General features: G+C 39.7%; 2 protein-coding genes across 2 annotated transcripts in view; both read left to right on the top strand.

The window, feature by feature from the left end:
• The first annotated feature begins 4 nt into the window (after positions 1-4).
• LOC109584002 (uncharacterized) lies at positions 5-13,802 on the top strand. Its single transcript, XM_019999555.1, has 17 exons — positions 5-471; positions 1,580-1,620; positions 2,301-2,375; positions 2,960-3,023; positions 4,132-4,269; positions 4,865-4,955; positions 5,247-5,338; positions 5,989-6,107; positions 6,154-6,233; positions 6,284-6,352; positions 6,429-6,535; positions 6,624-6,665; positions 6,816-7,338; positions 7,531-7,728; positions 7,954-8,219; positions 8,417-11,027; positions 11,787-13,802. The coding sequence occupies exons 1-17, from the start codon at positions 367-369 to the stop codon at positions 13,703-13,705; spliced, it is 6,540 nt and encodes a 2,179-aa protein (XP_019855114.1). The 5' UTR covers positions 5-366; the 3' UTR covers positions 13,706-13,802.
• A 787-nt stretch (positions 13,803-14,589) lies between these two features.
• LOC109583996 (uncharacterized) overlaps positions 14,590-16,429 on the top strand; it is a 2,028-nt gene continuing 188 nt past the window's right edge. The window contains exons 1-5 of the mRNA XM_019999550.1: positions 14,590-14,933; positions 14,981-15,153; positions 15,483-15,671; positions 15,721-15,877; positions 16,202-16,424. Of these exons, the coding sequence (XP_019855109.1) occupies positions 15,582-15,671; positions 15,721-15,877; positions 16,202-16,424 (470 nt within the window). The 5' untranslated portion in view covers positions 14,590-14,933; positions 14,981-15,153; positions 15,483-15,581. The remainder of the gene's footprint in view (positions 14,934-14,980; positions 15,154-15,482; positions 15,672-15,720; positions 15,878-16,201; positions 16,425-16,429) is intronic.

The raw sequence follows: 16,429 nt of genomic DNA, 5'->3' as shown, positions 1-16,429 counted from the left end.
TAAGAGCTATAATCTTGATTCGTCTTCTCTTTCCGCTTGTAACTCGACCCATAAGCTTTATACCCTCTTCTTTATCCTCTCCCGGGACTGTAAAAGGTCCACTTGATCGACTAAAAAGCGAGACGGGTCTACTTATAAGAAACTTTGCAAGAAATCCCCAAGAGAAAGTTACCCGAGTAGGGACACACTCTCTCGCCCTCGCCTCCAGTCACTGGATGCCTGGCCTGCTCTAAGACAAACAAGAGAACTTTATCTTTCATTCCTTCGCCAGACCTCGCCTCCTTCTCCACTGCACTGTGAACAGGGTGTCCAGGGCAGTTAGAGACAGGAGATTTTGGTGAAGATTCATTTAAGAGAAAACTACAAATGCCAGAAACTCGATCTCCTTATACACTAACACTACACAGTCCAGCCACTAGCAGTGCTTCTTCTTCATCTGTAGCTACCTACCACTGGCCACTACAAATAACTGTAAGTGAAAGAGAGAGGGGGAGGGAAAGAAAGAAACAATAATGAAACAAAATGTCAGGAGGGGAGGAAGAGGGAGAGAAAGAGAGAGAGGGGGAGGAAAATAGACATGTTAATAATCATTATCTCCCCTGCTGTACTATAATCACTTTCATGTTTTTATATTACACCTAATCTCATTACTTTACATATAAATATCATTAACAATACACAACTATACACTAACAATAATACACCTCTTAATACACCTATATATAAAGTATTGCTCATAAACAATACACTATAATATGTAATGAATGACATATAGATAAGTAAAGTATGGCTGTATAGTGGATATTATCAATCGCCCTATCATAGCTGTACTGGGAATATGAATACTATTAACACTAATATGAAATGGCCTTATAAGGTAGTAATGATTATCACATTAAGTGCGTACACTGTGTACATTATGTGAATTTATATGAGGGTATATGTCATTGGTTTGTATACTATAGTGTATTGTTAGTGTGTGTGTATAATATTGATTAGTCCGTATGTAATGAAGTTTATTAGGTCAATTATTTGCTTCGGTATATTGCCAACTTATTGCATTTCTCCCTCTCTCCTCCTACTCTCTCTCTCTCTCTCCCCTCCTCTCCCTCTCTTTTACATGTGTACATCCACTGTGTCATTACCATTATTATTGTTTTTTATAATTCTTTTGTTCTGTTTATAAACAATTTCTTACAAACTTATACTCATTTTCTCACCCTCAAAGATATCCATATACTATAGTGTACATGTACTTCCATGCAGCTACCTTTCTATGAATAATATAACATGTGGTTCATTCATTGCATTATTTTGCTTTGTGTATACCTATACACGTATGGAGGTGAATATTATTATCATTATTGCATCAGTTATATAATGGTGTGTGTGTGTGTGGTCTGGTGATGTTTTTGATGTCATTGTTCAGTGTTTGTGCTATGGGACTTGAGTCGAATATACATTGTACTTGATATGTGACATCTCTCTCTCTCCCTCCCTCTCCCTCTCTCTCTCTCTCTCTCTCCCCCCCCCCCCTCTCTCTCTCTCTCTCTCTCTCTCTCCCCCTCCTCTCTCGTAGGAATCATGGAATGAAGCTCACGAGATTGCAGAGACAGTGAGGTACATCTATGCTACATGTACATATACATGATTAGCATATACTATTACTATTGGTGATTAGTGTGGTTCAGTATATGTACATGTATATGTACATATACATGTATGTGTGTGTGATGTGTGTGTGTGTGTGTGTGTGTGTGTGTGTGATTGAGTCATTGAGTATTACTATGGAATGAGGTTTGTAGTGGCTTCCTCTACTGTCTTTTACTCATCAGCCACTCATTACTAACAATTAATAGTAATACAGTATACTGTACTGATACTAATACATACTTAATACGGTATACAGTATGTATTAATAGCAGTATAATAATCAATACAGTGTAGCTATATACAGTATGTGTTGTGTATATTCTTCAGTATATTAATGTTTGTGTTATGATTGGTGTAGCCATACATGTACTGTCTTCACTTTGTCTCCTAACAATTTCTCATTATAGTCTAGTTTCATTTCTCTTATCTGCCACCTATATGTGAACTTGATATGATACTATTATCACATCTACATGTATTTTAATCTCTCCCATTTTCTTCTCTCCTTCTCTCTCCCTCCCCCTCTCTCTCTCCCTCCCTCTCTCTCCCTCTCTCTCCCTTTCTCCCTCTCTCCCTCCCTCCCTCCCCCCCTCTCTCCCTCTCTTTCTCTCTCTCTCTCCCTCTCCCTCCCTCCCTCTCTCCTATAGGTGGGTGTGTAGTGATTTCCCTGAGCTAGAGACAGCAGTACAGAACTGTATCTTCAATCACTTTGACCCTTCAAGGTACAAATACATGTACAATGAACACATCATATCAGTACAAATTATGTACAATTGTATGTATGTGTATACCATCTCTTCAATCTATCAGCTTGTTTTTAACAAAGAATAATAACAATGATCAATGAAGCATGCAACTACATGTACATGTACATAGCCCACAATAGGACAGTATATTCATTGTATGTTATTGTGCATGTACATGTATATATTGTATTATAGTCATGCCTGAATTGATTCAATGAATGTACATGTATATGTACACAGTATACTTATGTACGCCTATATGTACTGGTATGTATGTACATGTACAGTGTATATGGGCCGGTATTGGGTTATGGTTGGTTTGTGTGTGTGTTGACTGTATATGGTTCATTTGGTTGTGACATTCCAAACAGTTAGCCTCCCACACTTTAGATAATTGATATTAATACACTGCAAATACATGTACATGTACATTTATAATGTACTACATGTACATGTATGTATTATCTTCATAGCTTACACCTGGATGTTATTCAACTGACTCTCTCTCTCTCTCTCTCTCTCTCTCTCTCTCTCTCTCTCTCCCCCTCTCCTCTCTTTAGCTTTGAAAGTATGAAAATGTTCTGTGAGAAGTACAACAGAGCTGTAGATAACATCAGGAAACTGGTCAGTCTTGTATTAAAACTGTGTTAATATCCCATTCAATTGTTAAGCAACTCTGCGTTAAATACGTGCTATTCCTTATTCAAACTTTAAAATTAGCCCCTTTCTTTCTTCTTTCTTTCCCTAAACTTTAGAAATGATTGACACCTTTATTTTATCTGTTAGCATGTGATTGTTTGTTATTGTACAGTATTGTGTTAATACCGCGTTAGTATGGTGTTAGTTTATGCATTGTTACTATGGGCTGGTAGTGTTATCAATGTGTTAGTATTGTGTGTATGACAGGGTGTCACTGCTGACCCTGACTGTTTGAAGTATCACATGATAATTTGGATTGCATATACTATATGTATACATGTACATGTACATGTAAATAATACATGTACATGTACATTTTATCCGTATTACTATTGTTATGATTACAATTGTAATAATTATGCAGCTGTTAGCCCTGGTGCCTTCCCGCCCACACTCTTTATCCTCTACAATACTCATTATTGTATTATTGTGGTCTGAGTGGTTTTTATATTGGTCATACTCATTCAATGGATAACCTAATCATTGTATGTGTATGAAGACCTTCATGTGCTTATAGGAATCATGATTAATGTACAGTGTAGCCTTTATAATAAGGACACCTTTATAATAAGGACACCTTTATAATGAGGACACCTTTATAATGAGGGCATATGTTATGCCCAATTGGTTCAAGCTTATGTAAAAATACCTCTGAAATGAGGACACCTCTGTATTAAGGAGAGGTAGTGTGGGCCCAATGGTGTCCTTAATAAAGAGGCTACACTGTACATGTATTAAGGACAGGTAGTGTGGGCCCAATGGTGTCCTTAATAAAGAGGCTACACTGTACATGTATTAAGGACAGGTAGTGTGGGCCCAATGGTGTCCTTAATAAAGAGGCTACACTATAGTACAATACACATGTTTTTTATTTTCTTTATTAAATGTTATTATTGTTGATTGTGATTTGTATATTTACTTGTTGCCTGCCAAATTAAATTAGTCAGTACATACACTGTAATTCTAACACACTTTATTGGCACTGCATTGTGTTGTTATACAAAAATTAACATTATTCTTTTTCTTCTTCCAGTGGTCAGGAAGACAGCCTCCTCCTTGTATAGATGTCCTACCATCTTCACAGCATCTTAAACACATCATAACACAGATATACAACAGATCAGTCAAGAAACCTGAGGACTTGAATCAGTACGAACCATTCTCACCAGAAGTAAGGATAACAATAGATATGCATGTATAGTGTAGCCTCTTTAATAAGGACACCATTAAAATGAAGATACCTTTATAATGAGGACATTTTTTAATGTCCCAATTGGTACAAGCCTATGCAAAAGTACCTCTGAAATGAGGACACCTCTGTATTAAGGACAGGTAGTGTGGGCCCAATGGTGTCCTTAATAAAGAGGCTACACTGTACATGTATTAAGGACAGGTAGTGTGGGCCCAATGGTGTCCTTAATAAAGAGGCTACACTGTACATGTATTAAGGACAGGTAGTGTGGACCCAATGGTGTCCTTAATAAAGAGGCTACACTGTACATGTATTAAGGACAGGTAGTGTGGGACCAATGGTGTCCTTAATAAAGAGGCTACACTGTACATGTATTAAGGACAGGTAGTGTGGGCCCAATGGTGTCCTTAATAAAGAGGCTACACTGTACATGTATTAAGGACAGGTAGTGTGGGCCCAATGGTGTCCTTAATAAAGAGGATATACTGTATATGGCATTGTTGTTGTTATTTTTGTTGTTATCAGTGTTATTATTATCATTCTTATTATATTTATACTTCTTCCTTATTGTTAGGTTTATGGTGAAACATCCTTTGAGTTGATTCAAGAAGTTATAGCAACAACAAGAATGACAGAGAATGACGTCTTTCTGGACCTTGGAAGTGGTGAGTACAAAGTGCCCTAGCTCCTACCTTTTACCCTCTCCCTCCCTCTCTCTCTCTCCCTCCCTCTCTCTTTCTCCCTGTCTCTCCCTCTCTCTCCCTGTCTCTCTCTCCCTCCCCTCTCTTTCTCCCTCTCTCTCCCTCTCTCTCTCTCTCCCTCTTTCTCTCCCTCTCTCCCTCCCTCCCTCTCACTCTCCCTCTCTCTCTCTCCCCTCCCTCTCCCTCTCTCTCTCTCTCCCTCTCTCCCTCCCTCCCTCTCTCCCTCCCCATCCCTCTCCCTCTCTCTCCTCTCAGGTGTTGGTCAGATAGTCCTTCAGGTTGCTGCTAGTGTTGGTTGTAAATGCTATGGCATTGAAAAGGCTGATATCCCTGCTAAATATGCTGAGGTACATGTTTATGCATGTACATGTACACAATGTGTTCATGTACTAGTCCAATTTCGATTGGAATCAGCCCAAACTTTCTACACAGTACTCGTATATGCATAAGGAAACCTTATAAAAATTGAGAATTTCTTACTTTTCAATTTTGGCAAAATTTGGCCAAAGTCCCTGTACTATATAGTACAGGGACTTTGGGCTGATTTTTGAGCAACTTAAAAAATTCATAAAAAATCCAAATTTTATCGGAATCAGCTCAAACTTTCTACGCAACATGAGAACGTGTGTATGCATCAGGAAAAAATATGAAAATAAAGATTTCTCACCTTTTATATTTTTGGCAAAATTTGGCCCGAGACCATGTACTATAGTACAGGGACTTTGACCAAATTTTACCAAAATTGAAAAGTAGAGAATTCTGCATTTTTATAATATTTTCTGATACATATACATGTACTTATGTTGCGTAGAAAGTTTGAGCTGATTCCGATCAAAATTGGATTTTTTATGAATTTTTAAAGTTGCTCATAAAATTGTGCCAAAGTCTTCATAATATAATATGCATGTTCATGTACATGTATATAGCATATGGGTATTTTGTCAAAGTTGCTTTAAATTTGGTTTTAAAATATTACTTGCTCCTTCTTCTCCTCTAGACGATGGACTCTGAGTTTGTTCGGTGGATGGACTTTTACGGTAAAAGTTACGGCGAGTACGAGCTATTAAAAGGAGACTTCATGGATCCTAAATTCGAAGAGATCTTTAATTCGGCAACGTAAGACCACGCCTACCTCATTAATAAAATTTTAAAAAATTTTTAGTGTTTTATTTTGTAATAATTACGCATTCGGACCTGATCTTAATCATCGACTAACACTCAAATTTCAGAATCTCAGAGACGGTGAGACCACACCCCTAAATAAATGTATTTTAACCCTTTCATTTTTTTAGGCGTCAAAATCGTCTCCTCGAGAGAGTTCTGTCCACTTAATTTTCGATTAACGGAAAGAAAATTATCCGGTAAAATAAATAAAATAATAAATCTTATAATACTGTTATTATTATTTATCTATTGTTGTGTGTTGTTGTTGTTTAGACATTGGTGCGATGATGCGTGTGGTCCAGTTGTCTCCTTTAAAAGGTAAAGTCTCGTGGACCGATAAACCAGTGTCCTACTATCTACACATGATCGACAGGACTGTGGTAAGATGGGCTGATACATGTACACTATCATATACAGATTAAATGTACATGTACATGTATGTACTGAATGTTTTTTTTTGTTTTTTAGTTGGAAGAATTCTTTCATAAGCAGAAACATGCTGGAGAAAAGGTAACTAATTTCATAATGTACATGTATATGTATTATATGATACATGTACATGTACATGTAATCCTTATTATATTGACATTCACTTTGCATGTACAAATGTAGACACGTACCTTGTGTACATTTTAATCTCTTCTCTCTCTCTCCCTGTAGTCTGAAGGTTCCACTACTTCATTATCAGGAGATGAAGATGATAGTAATAGTTCCTCTTCGTCTGATTCAGAATCATCCTCAAGCAGTTCTGAAGGCTCCAGCCTTGACAGCACAAACGAGGATCTATTCCCGTCCCAGAACAGAATGGGACCAGTCGAACACTACCACTTCCCTCCCTCCTCGAATCAGTATCTTACCGAGAGACCACACCCAATTGCCGAAAGGCCACACTCTTTAGATCGACCACACCCACTTTCCTCATACAGGAAGTCAATGAGTACCAGTACTTCGTCTGTTCCTAAAAAGTCCACGCCCCCTGTAGGCTCTACCCATCTACCCCACCCACCCCATCCGCATGTACCTCATCCTAAGAGACACAGGACTAAGGTTGTGGGCGGAGCAGTAGGTGTGGCTAGGGGCGGGGCCAAGAGGAAGAGGTTATCAAAGAAAGAACCAAACTCGATACAGCTCCAGCATCAGGGAACACCGCTGATTGACCACGCCTCCTTGAATAGACTATTTGGTAATTTTATATAAAAATTTAGTAAAAAATAATGTGACATTAAAAAACAGTACATGTACAAGCAATTAAGATTAAAACTCCAATACCATAAAAACAATGATATTTATGGTACACTTTACAGTAAATGCATGTAAATTTTTAGTGCAAGATATCTTTAAAAATTACTGTAATATCTCTTATTTTTTCTTTTAGACTCCTTTAGACAGCAGAATGAAGCATATTTGAGTCAACTTGGTTCATCTTCATTCGCTGCCTGGCTGACTGATGCTGCTGAGAAGGAGAAGATGAAGCGAAAGCACCTAACAGGAGTCATAGAGCACCTCGAGTCTGAAGTGAAGTCTTTGTCTCAGGAGACTATACAGAGTATGAAGAAGAGTATGCTAAGCCTGGGTAAGGATAAGTATACCTTTAGGACCAAAGTACTGGTACTATAATACATTGTAGTACAGGGTATTTGTCAAAAATGATAAGGAGAAAATTATTACATTTTCTGATGCATACATACATGTAAATGTACATGTTCTTTTCAAGTCTATGTACTGTACATGTACATTCTATATTATTATTATTTTTATTAAATAACTATTATTTTTATTACTTTGTTCATTGTTTTAGGTATAACTGATCTAACACCAGAGGGTCTTCTCTGTGGTGCCAAAGACATTGTGGCTCTCAACAGACAGCTAAGGAAAGAAGTAGAGCTTTTGGAAAGAGAAGTGGTTCAACTTAAAGAGCAGCATCACTCCATGAATGGAATCAATTGCCACTCTCCTTCTCCTCCAACTCTCGTCCCTCCTCCTCCTCCTCCTCATAATGTACCTCCTCCTCAAAATGATAATAATCCTATTACTGTTCCTCCATCACCTCCTCTTTCTAAAGTAGTAAGTGTTATATGATCTAATACTGTATAGCTCTTGTGTTTGGTGGAGCTTTAGTTTTGGGATTGGCACAAACTGCCCACTACAAGATACATGTACATGTACATGTACATTTTACAGCAAAATCACCAAAATAATGTCCTACATTGTACTGTACATACTGTGTTATTATTTTTATTATTCTTAAAAATTATTTTTAGGTCAATGAAACACCTGATAATGCACTGTTAGTGACTGGTTCCTCTCCACTCCTACCTAATGAAGAAACCACCTCTATAACGATCCCATCACTGACCCCGCCTACTGCCACGCCCACTGAAATAAAAAGCGAAGCAAGAGAACCCTCTCCTCCGCCAATAGTATCAATACTCTGTGTTGAAGAGGCAGGAACTGCAGAGCAGAAACTATCGGAATTATCTTCTCCTAATTCTTTCTCTCCTCCGTCCTCTCTCCTCCAGTTTGAGATCAGACTAGAGACGATAGATCAGGCCGTTCTTGAACTAGGACCTTTCGCTAAAGAGGTACATCAACAGGATAGATTAGGAGTTGATTCCGTGTCAATGGGTTGGAACGATTTTAGAAAGGATAAAATGGGTGTGGTTATAGGTGGGGCTGCGAGTGTGGTACCGCCCCTTGCCCCGTCTGTGTTTAAAAGTGGTGAGATACCGCCTGTGACGGTAGCAGCTGTATCGTCTCTCAAAGGTGTCAAGAAAAATGGACGCAGAAAGAAAGAGGAGATGCCATCATGGACTAATGGGGCACCCCCAATATTATCAATGGGCGTGTCTGTTGCCGGGGGTGATGACGTGATGAAAAGTGCCACGCCTCCTTTAAGACCGGAGTCTTTAGTATCAGAAACAACTTCAGTTGCCGAGGCTATGTTAGCGCTTGGCCATGCCCCTAATAACGAGGCTCAGACCACGCCTACTCCTGTTAGTATGCCAGCTCTTAGAACCAGTAGTGGTAGTGTTGTGGGGGAGGTCAGGGACGAGGGTGCAAGAGGACGTTCCTCTTCAACCTCCTCTCACCCTCTCCCTCCCCTTCCTTCTCTCAGTCGGTTACCTCCCCCTCCTGCGTCTCTCAATATTCCACCGCCCTCTGTATCGGCCATGCCCCCTTCTCTCCCCCCTGATCCTGCTCCTCTTGCTAAAAATAGAACCGGTAGTACCAGCAGTTTAAAATCCAACACTTCTTCTCTAGCAGTCATAGAAGATCCTTCTCCTCCATCTAATATTGCTCTTACTCAGTATGAGGCTAGTTCTAATAAAAGCACACCTCCCGTGGGTCGTTCCTCTTCTCGAGACCACGCCCCTCCCTCCAGAGACTTGGCCCCGCCCTCTGCAACGTCTGGAAACCCATTCCTACCTCCTAATCTACAGACTCAGACCGATTCCTCTGCTGTGGTCTCATTCCCATACTCCTTTGGCTGGAACCAGCCTCTGTATCGGACTAACTTTTATCCAGCTGCTAATCCCGCCCACGCACTCACATACGGAGTATCAGCTGACTCTACCCACTCGTTAGATACTCAGATACGCCCACTTTTATCACCTTACCTGTTCCGGTATCCTTACACTGGGGCCATGGGGACTCACTCTTTACAGGGTAGCATCCCGTTAGGAGGAGTAGCCTCTGCTCCTTTTCAACCCACGACTCTCTCTTCTCCTCCGTCTCGTCTCTCAGCTTTTAAAACTCTCCACCAGCAGCCATTTAATAGATCTCTGACTCCGCCCACTCTCCACCCACTAGTGACTGCTCAAGGTCTCGATAAAGTCCCTACCCCGACTGTAGGTGATGCCTTGAACCCCTGGTTCCTTAGCCAGTACCCGTCAGCCCCTGCTGGTGGGGTAGCGTTTCCTTTTGGAGTCCTCTCACAGCAAGCCACGCCTACAATACCTCCGGGTACTTTTGGAGTATTAGCCGGGGGCCTTCAAACTCCGCCCACTAGCGGGGAAGAAAAGAGAATAGGAAGAGGAGGGAAGAGAGGTCCTACTGAGTATTATACCAGTACAGTTCATGATAAGCCGTCACACGAGATGCTGCAACACAGACAGACCTTTGATCATTCACTTCTATCGTCACCTTCACCTTCCTCACCTCGTCTGGAGGGGAGGGTGAGAGGGGGCGGGGCCAAGTCCGAGAGTAGATCCACTCCCAGACTAAAGATTCACCAGATGAATAACGAGGACTTTCAAGCAACAGACAAAGGAACTGATCGTAGAAGGCGAAGACCACGTATATCCCATCAACCTAATCCTGTTAAAGACTTTGGGACAGTGACTCATGTTAACGAGGTGTCTGAGACTCCGCCCACTCCAGAAGAAGACATGATTGATGTGACATCTATTGATCCATCGCCACACCCTCTTTTAATAAGAGGACATCCTCTCGAATCAGATCAATTGATTCATATTGAAGATTCACCGGCCCCGCCCACTCCTCCTGTAGCCCCACCCACTGAGAGTAGTACCGCCCACACATCTAACGAACCTACCACTAAAGAGAAAAATTTTGTGGTTAATAAAAATACAGAGAAAGAAGAAGAGTTGATATTGTTATCTGATCAAGAGGGAGGATCTTCCGAAGGGACAGTGTCTGCTTCTCCTTCCCCTCTCCCCCTCTCTCCTCCTCCAGTAAGTAGCCACACCTCCTTCCTTTTCTCTCAAGACAATGACTCATCACTGACCTCCTCCAGACCAGCTGAAGAGACCAAAGATCAAGAAAGAGTAGGAAACACTCCTCCTGTTACTACTGCTATCATAGAAATGGCTACTCCTTCCGTAATCACAGAAATTAATCGCCATATTCAAGGTACCATATTTAGGTCAAATTCCCTGCACTATAGTACATGGTTTCAGGCCAAATTTTTCCAAAATTGGAAAGGAGAGAATTCTGCATTTTTTACAATTTATTTAGATGCATATACATGTTCTTATGCTCTGTAAAAAGTTTGAGTCAATTCCGACGAATGATTATTGAGTTATGGCCTCTTTTTAAAATGGGCCAATTTTTAAAAAATACCCAAGGCTATAGCCCATGGTTTTTTCCAAAAAATGACTAAAAATTGACCCCCAATTTTTATTACATTTTCTGATACATATGGATGTCCTTATACTGTGTAGAAAGTTTGAGTCGATTCTGATAAGTAATTTTCGAGTTATGACCATTTAAAAAAACAGTCTAATTTTTGAAAAATACCCAAGGCTATAGCCCATGGTTTTTCCCAAAAAATGACTAAAAATTGACCCCCAATTTTTATTACATTTTCTGATACATATTGATGTCCTTATGCTGTGTAGCAAGTTTGAGTCAATTCCGATAAAAAATTTTTGAGTTATGACCATTTTAAAAAATGGGCCAGTTTTTGAAAAATACCCAAGGCTATAGCCCATGGTTTTTTCCCAAAAAATGACTAAAAAATGATCCCCAATTTTTATTACATTTTCTGATACATATTAATGTCCTTATGCTCTGTAGCAAGTTTGAGGCGATTCCGATCTAAGTTGGATTTTTTACAAATATTTAAAGTTGCTCCAATACTTACTGCTACTATATTCTTTATTCCTATAGTGTCTGGTGTGAACAGCAGTACTACTGACAGCCACTGCTTACAACCATCAAATAAAGTATCCGGTTCCAGGACTACTACTACTATTGGCATTAATACTGCTAGTATACATCAACCACCTACTACAGTAGCTACTATTGCTACTACTAATGATACTAGTGCTAATAGTGAAGGACTGATAGCAGAGAAAGAAAGAGAGTCACATACAACAGGAGAAAAGGGAGGAAGGACATTAGTAACTGATAATACCTCATCACTGATAGGTAACAGTCATGTTACTGTACATTCTGATACAACAAGACCTGATGATGCTAATCCTCAATACACTAACAGTGTCAATGGTAGCAGTATTACTGAGTCACAATCTACTAGTACCAGTATCGTACAATCAAACACCACTTCGTTACTCTCGACTCCGCCCCTTTCTCAAACCATGCCCACTCCATTAATTAATACCATTACGATCAGTCATTCTGAGGATGAATCAAGTGATAAAGAGAAAGGATCTTATCTACCGATCGACATGTCTGACATCAGCGGAATGAGATTTGAGTTTGACGACAGTGAAGAGAAAAGCCTCGAAATTACAAGTCTTCACTCTTCGTCTCCTGGTAGTGACCATGCCCATTTATCGTTGAATTCTAATCCACCACCAGGAGAGGAGGAGGAGGAGGGAGAGATACTATCAGTTGATGATTTAGAAGTTGAAGAGAAGGAGGAGGAGGAGGAGGAAGGTAAGAGATTGGAAGAAGATAAAGTAGAAGCTGACCCTGAGGATGTTTTTCAAGATGGCGGTCACAACCCTCACTCTTCCCGACTCCTCTCTTCATCATCGTGTTCATCAGATGCTCTTCGCTACCATGAGGATAGGATCTCTCTCTCTGTGGACGACAGACTCTCCCCTCCCACCCCTCAGAAGACTCTGCCCACCTCCAATATGCTACCAACGTCTACCGCTAATCCTATTAAAGAGAAGAGAAATTTTTTCAGTTTGGATGGAGACAAAAGTACAAGTCAGCGATTTAATACGATTGATATCAGAATTGATAGTGAAGACATTAGCAGAGAAGGTGATGAGACTGGTTTTGAAGTAAAGCCTAGCGAGATTACTAGTAATAATTTCACCAGTACTGTTCTTACTGATGATATTAGCAGCAGTCAAGAGTCTTTGAAAAAGAAAAAGAAGAGGTTGTTGAACAGGGATTTCACCAAACACTCTCAGTCAAGAACAATCTCCACTGCCATAGCTAGTCCTCCATCTTCAACTATTAAACAATCATCAACTCAAATCAAAGAGAGACCGAGAGAGAAGAGTCTATCAAAGCATTCCAGTAAACTACATGTACACCATGTAGAGGAGAAACACCGTCACCATCGTCATAGACACCGTCACCACGGTGACAGGTTGACCACGCCTCCTAGTCGTCACGAGCAACATGGAGGGTCGTCTGAAAGAAAAGGACATCATAGATCACCGAGACCACGCCCTCATGTCGGAGAGGAACAGTTGTCACCTCATCGTAGCCACGCCCACAACAGAATGAAGAGACACAGTCCGAGTGAAGATCGTACTCATCATAAGAAGACAAGCCACACCCACTCCTCCGCCCACTATCATCATGATCATAATCACTGCAGTGGGCGGAGTCACTCTTCAACTCCTGTCAGCGATCATTATGAAAGTGGGCGTGTCTTTGATAAACCACACCCACACAGAACAAAGGAATCGTCACCGAGCTGGAACTCTGATGGTCCCGAGGATGGGAGGGTGTGGTCTCATCACCATGGCGACCATAGAAAGAGGCGTGGCAGTGAAGGAAGTGGGGAGGATGTTAAATATAAAAAGAGAAAACATCATAAGAATCATGATGAGTCCAGATACTACAATAAAGAACATCAACCTACTTCAGTTCCTTATTAATGAGACACACACACACATACTGCTGTATAACTACTACCCAATGGCTGCTCTCTCTCTCTCTCTCTCTGTTTGTGATAGATTATAAATTATTATTATTATTATTATACACAAATTATGTACATGCTTAGCATGTTATTTTTATAATACAATGTAGCAATTTCTCTTTCTTTCTCTCTTAAGAATTAATTAAATATAAATAATGTAAAAGAATAATTAAAAGTAATGAGCCACACCCTTTTGATCACATGACATGATGACAATTATTTGCTAATTAGTTTTTCTAGCTGTGGAGCGCGCAGAGGAGGTTCGACAGGAAGTCTGCACAGGAAATAAATTTCATCACAATGATTAAATATTTGGCATACTTTCAATTAAAATTGAACATGGCGGCTATGGTAACTACTATTGCCTTTTGCCTCATAAAGAAATTAAGCGGGGTACATGGACGCTAATGAGGTCAAGTTTCTTAAAATCCTTTTGGAAACCATGTGGGGGAATAAAAACTATGGGAACACCAGTAAAAACCGTGTCCCATTTCTAATATTATCACGTGAGCCCTTAAAGGGCTCACGTGATGCTAATTAAGTGACCTTTTGACCCTGTCTACCTCTGGCTGTGGAGGAGGGTGGGAGCTATGGCGTCTAAAAGTAAGTCCTATTGTTACTATTCCAGTGATCATGTACTGTCAATCATTGATAGATCAACTGAAGGGAAGAGTCTTTCACTGCACTGTATCAGTAGGTGATTCACTGTATGTGTGGGGTGGTCTTCAGGCTGGTTTGCCTCGAGTACATGATAGTGAAGAGAAGAGAAGGTTCACTAGTAATATACAGCACTTTACTCCTTCAACTGGTCAATGGATCACTAGAGGTACTACTGGTACTCCTCCATTAGGAGTGAGTGGATACTGCTGTACTGCAATAAATAATCTATTGTATTATTTTGGAGGAGCTTGTGGCCATAGCAATTGCTATTACAACAGTATTACACAACTGGATACCGTTAGTCTTCAATGGAGAGAATTAGAACCAACTGATGCAACTAGACCAGTTATGAGGAGAAGTGGCAGTGGAATGATATCATTTGAACATGATGGAGTACACCATTTACTAATGATAGGAGGAAAAAGGATCTAAACCAGCTGTACAACTACTTCATTATGAATATATTGAGTTATATGATGGAGACTGGCGTACTAATGAGCACTCAAGGTATAATCTATCATCAAGTAAGATTTTATTATTATTTGAATTTATGTTATTAATGTTAATTCAGGAAAATGGAGTAATCCTTCAATCATTGGTCAGTGTATATCACCTGCTGGTGGCTTTATCATTAAAAAGATCAACAACACTAGAGCTGTTCTGTTTGGTGGACGAGTGACTAATGATGCTAAGGATACTGTTACTAACAATATTTATATATTAGAGATATCAATCAGCACTGTGGTATGTTAAATTATGTGTAGCTGAATGTACCGTATATCCTTAAATAGAAGCCGCATTCGAATAAACGCCGGGGTAGCAATACAATTTAACTATAAATACGCAACACTAGCCTAGGAGTGACTCAGTAGTCTAGTGAATAATGCCTGAAGTTCCAGAAGTCAAAAGCATGAGGTCACGGGTTCGAACCTCGCTCTGGGCCTTCGAGGTCCAAATACCATTTTAGGAAATAGACGCCTTGGCTTTTATTTAAGGAAATACTGTATGCACACACACACACACACACACACACTATTGTCATTGTTAATGGGTTTGGTCATTTTATTTATTAGTTCTGGCAGTGTATAAGGAAACCTGAAGCAATAGACCAATGGCCTGTGGGTAGATGCTATCATGCAGGTGCTATTATTGTAACTGGATCAGACTGTCCTATGCTAGTGATAAGTGGTGGGCTGGATAAGAATAAAGATACATCAGATGATTGTTGGATCTTTAACATCACTCAACATTCCTGGATAAAGGTATGTACAGTGAGATACATGTAAATTATTAATTTATTTCTATTAACAGTTAGCTGTACCTCACTCTGTTAGTAAGAGATGGGGTCATTCTCTCTCAGTGTTCATTATGAGTCCTCATTGTGTCTGGATAATAACTGTTGGTGGATTTGTTGATGAGAGTTTGACACTAGTCACTGATCCTAACATTGCTACGGTAACTGAACTAGGTCAGTCAGTGTATTATGATAGTGTATTGAGTAGTATTATGATTTAAGGCTTTTTTATGCCATAAATTGAAACCCGGCATTAAAAATTTTAAATCCAAAGAATTAACTTTGGTTTATTACTATACAGCTTTATGTATTGTTTGTGAATAATTATGATTAACATTATTCATAAGTGGGTGTGTCATTATTATTATCATGATAGTATGTTTGCTTTTCATTTCTAAAATTTAAACCCACTCCTGAATTCACCTTTTAATTACCACAATTGACATGAAGTTATTGCCCAATTTACTTTTTATGATTTGCTTTATTTCTAATCATTAGTTCTGAACAGTAAAGGAGAGTGGACAGTAGGTGATACATTGGATACCAATGAAATGACTGGTGAGTACTACAAGAGGAAGTATCAGCAGGAACTACAGACAGGAAGAAGAATATGGTTGGAGGAGTACCAGAAACCAAGAAAAGGAGATACAGCCGATATTGAGCAAACCGTACAAGCTCTTATGAAGAGTCTGAAGAGAAGGAGAAGGAAAAGGAGAGAGAAGCACG

This window comes from Amphimedon queenslandica, unplaced genomic scaffold, assembly GCF_000090795.2.
Source record: "Amphimedon queenslandica unplaced genomic scaffold, v1.1 AMPQUscaffold_13257, whole genome shotgun sequence".
NCBI lineage: Eukaryota > Metazoa > Porifera > Demospongiae > Haplosclerida > Niphatidae > Amphimedon > Amphimedon queenslandica.
The sequence above is the reverse complement of the archived record's forward strand: the minus strand, read 5'-3'. Positions and strand labels throughout refer to the sequence as shown.

Coding starts and splice junctions, on each gene's coding strand:
- LOC109584002 (XM_019999555.1), top strand. CDS start 367: ATGCCAGAAACTCGATCTCCTTATACACTAACACTACACAGTCCAGCC. Junction 5,339..5,988: donor TCCCTGCTAAATATGCTGAG/GTACATGTTTAT, acceptor CTTCTCCTCTAG/ACGATGGACTCTGAGTTTGT. Junction 6,666..6,815: donor AGAAACATGCTGGAGAAAAG/GTAACTAATTTC, acceptor CTCTCCCTGTAG/TCTGAAGGTTCCACTACTTC.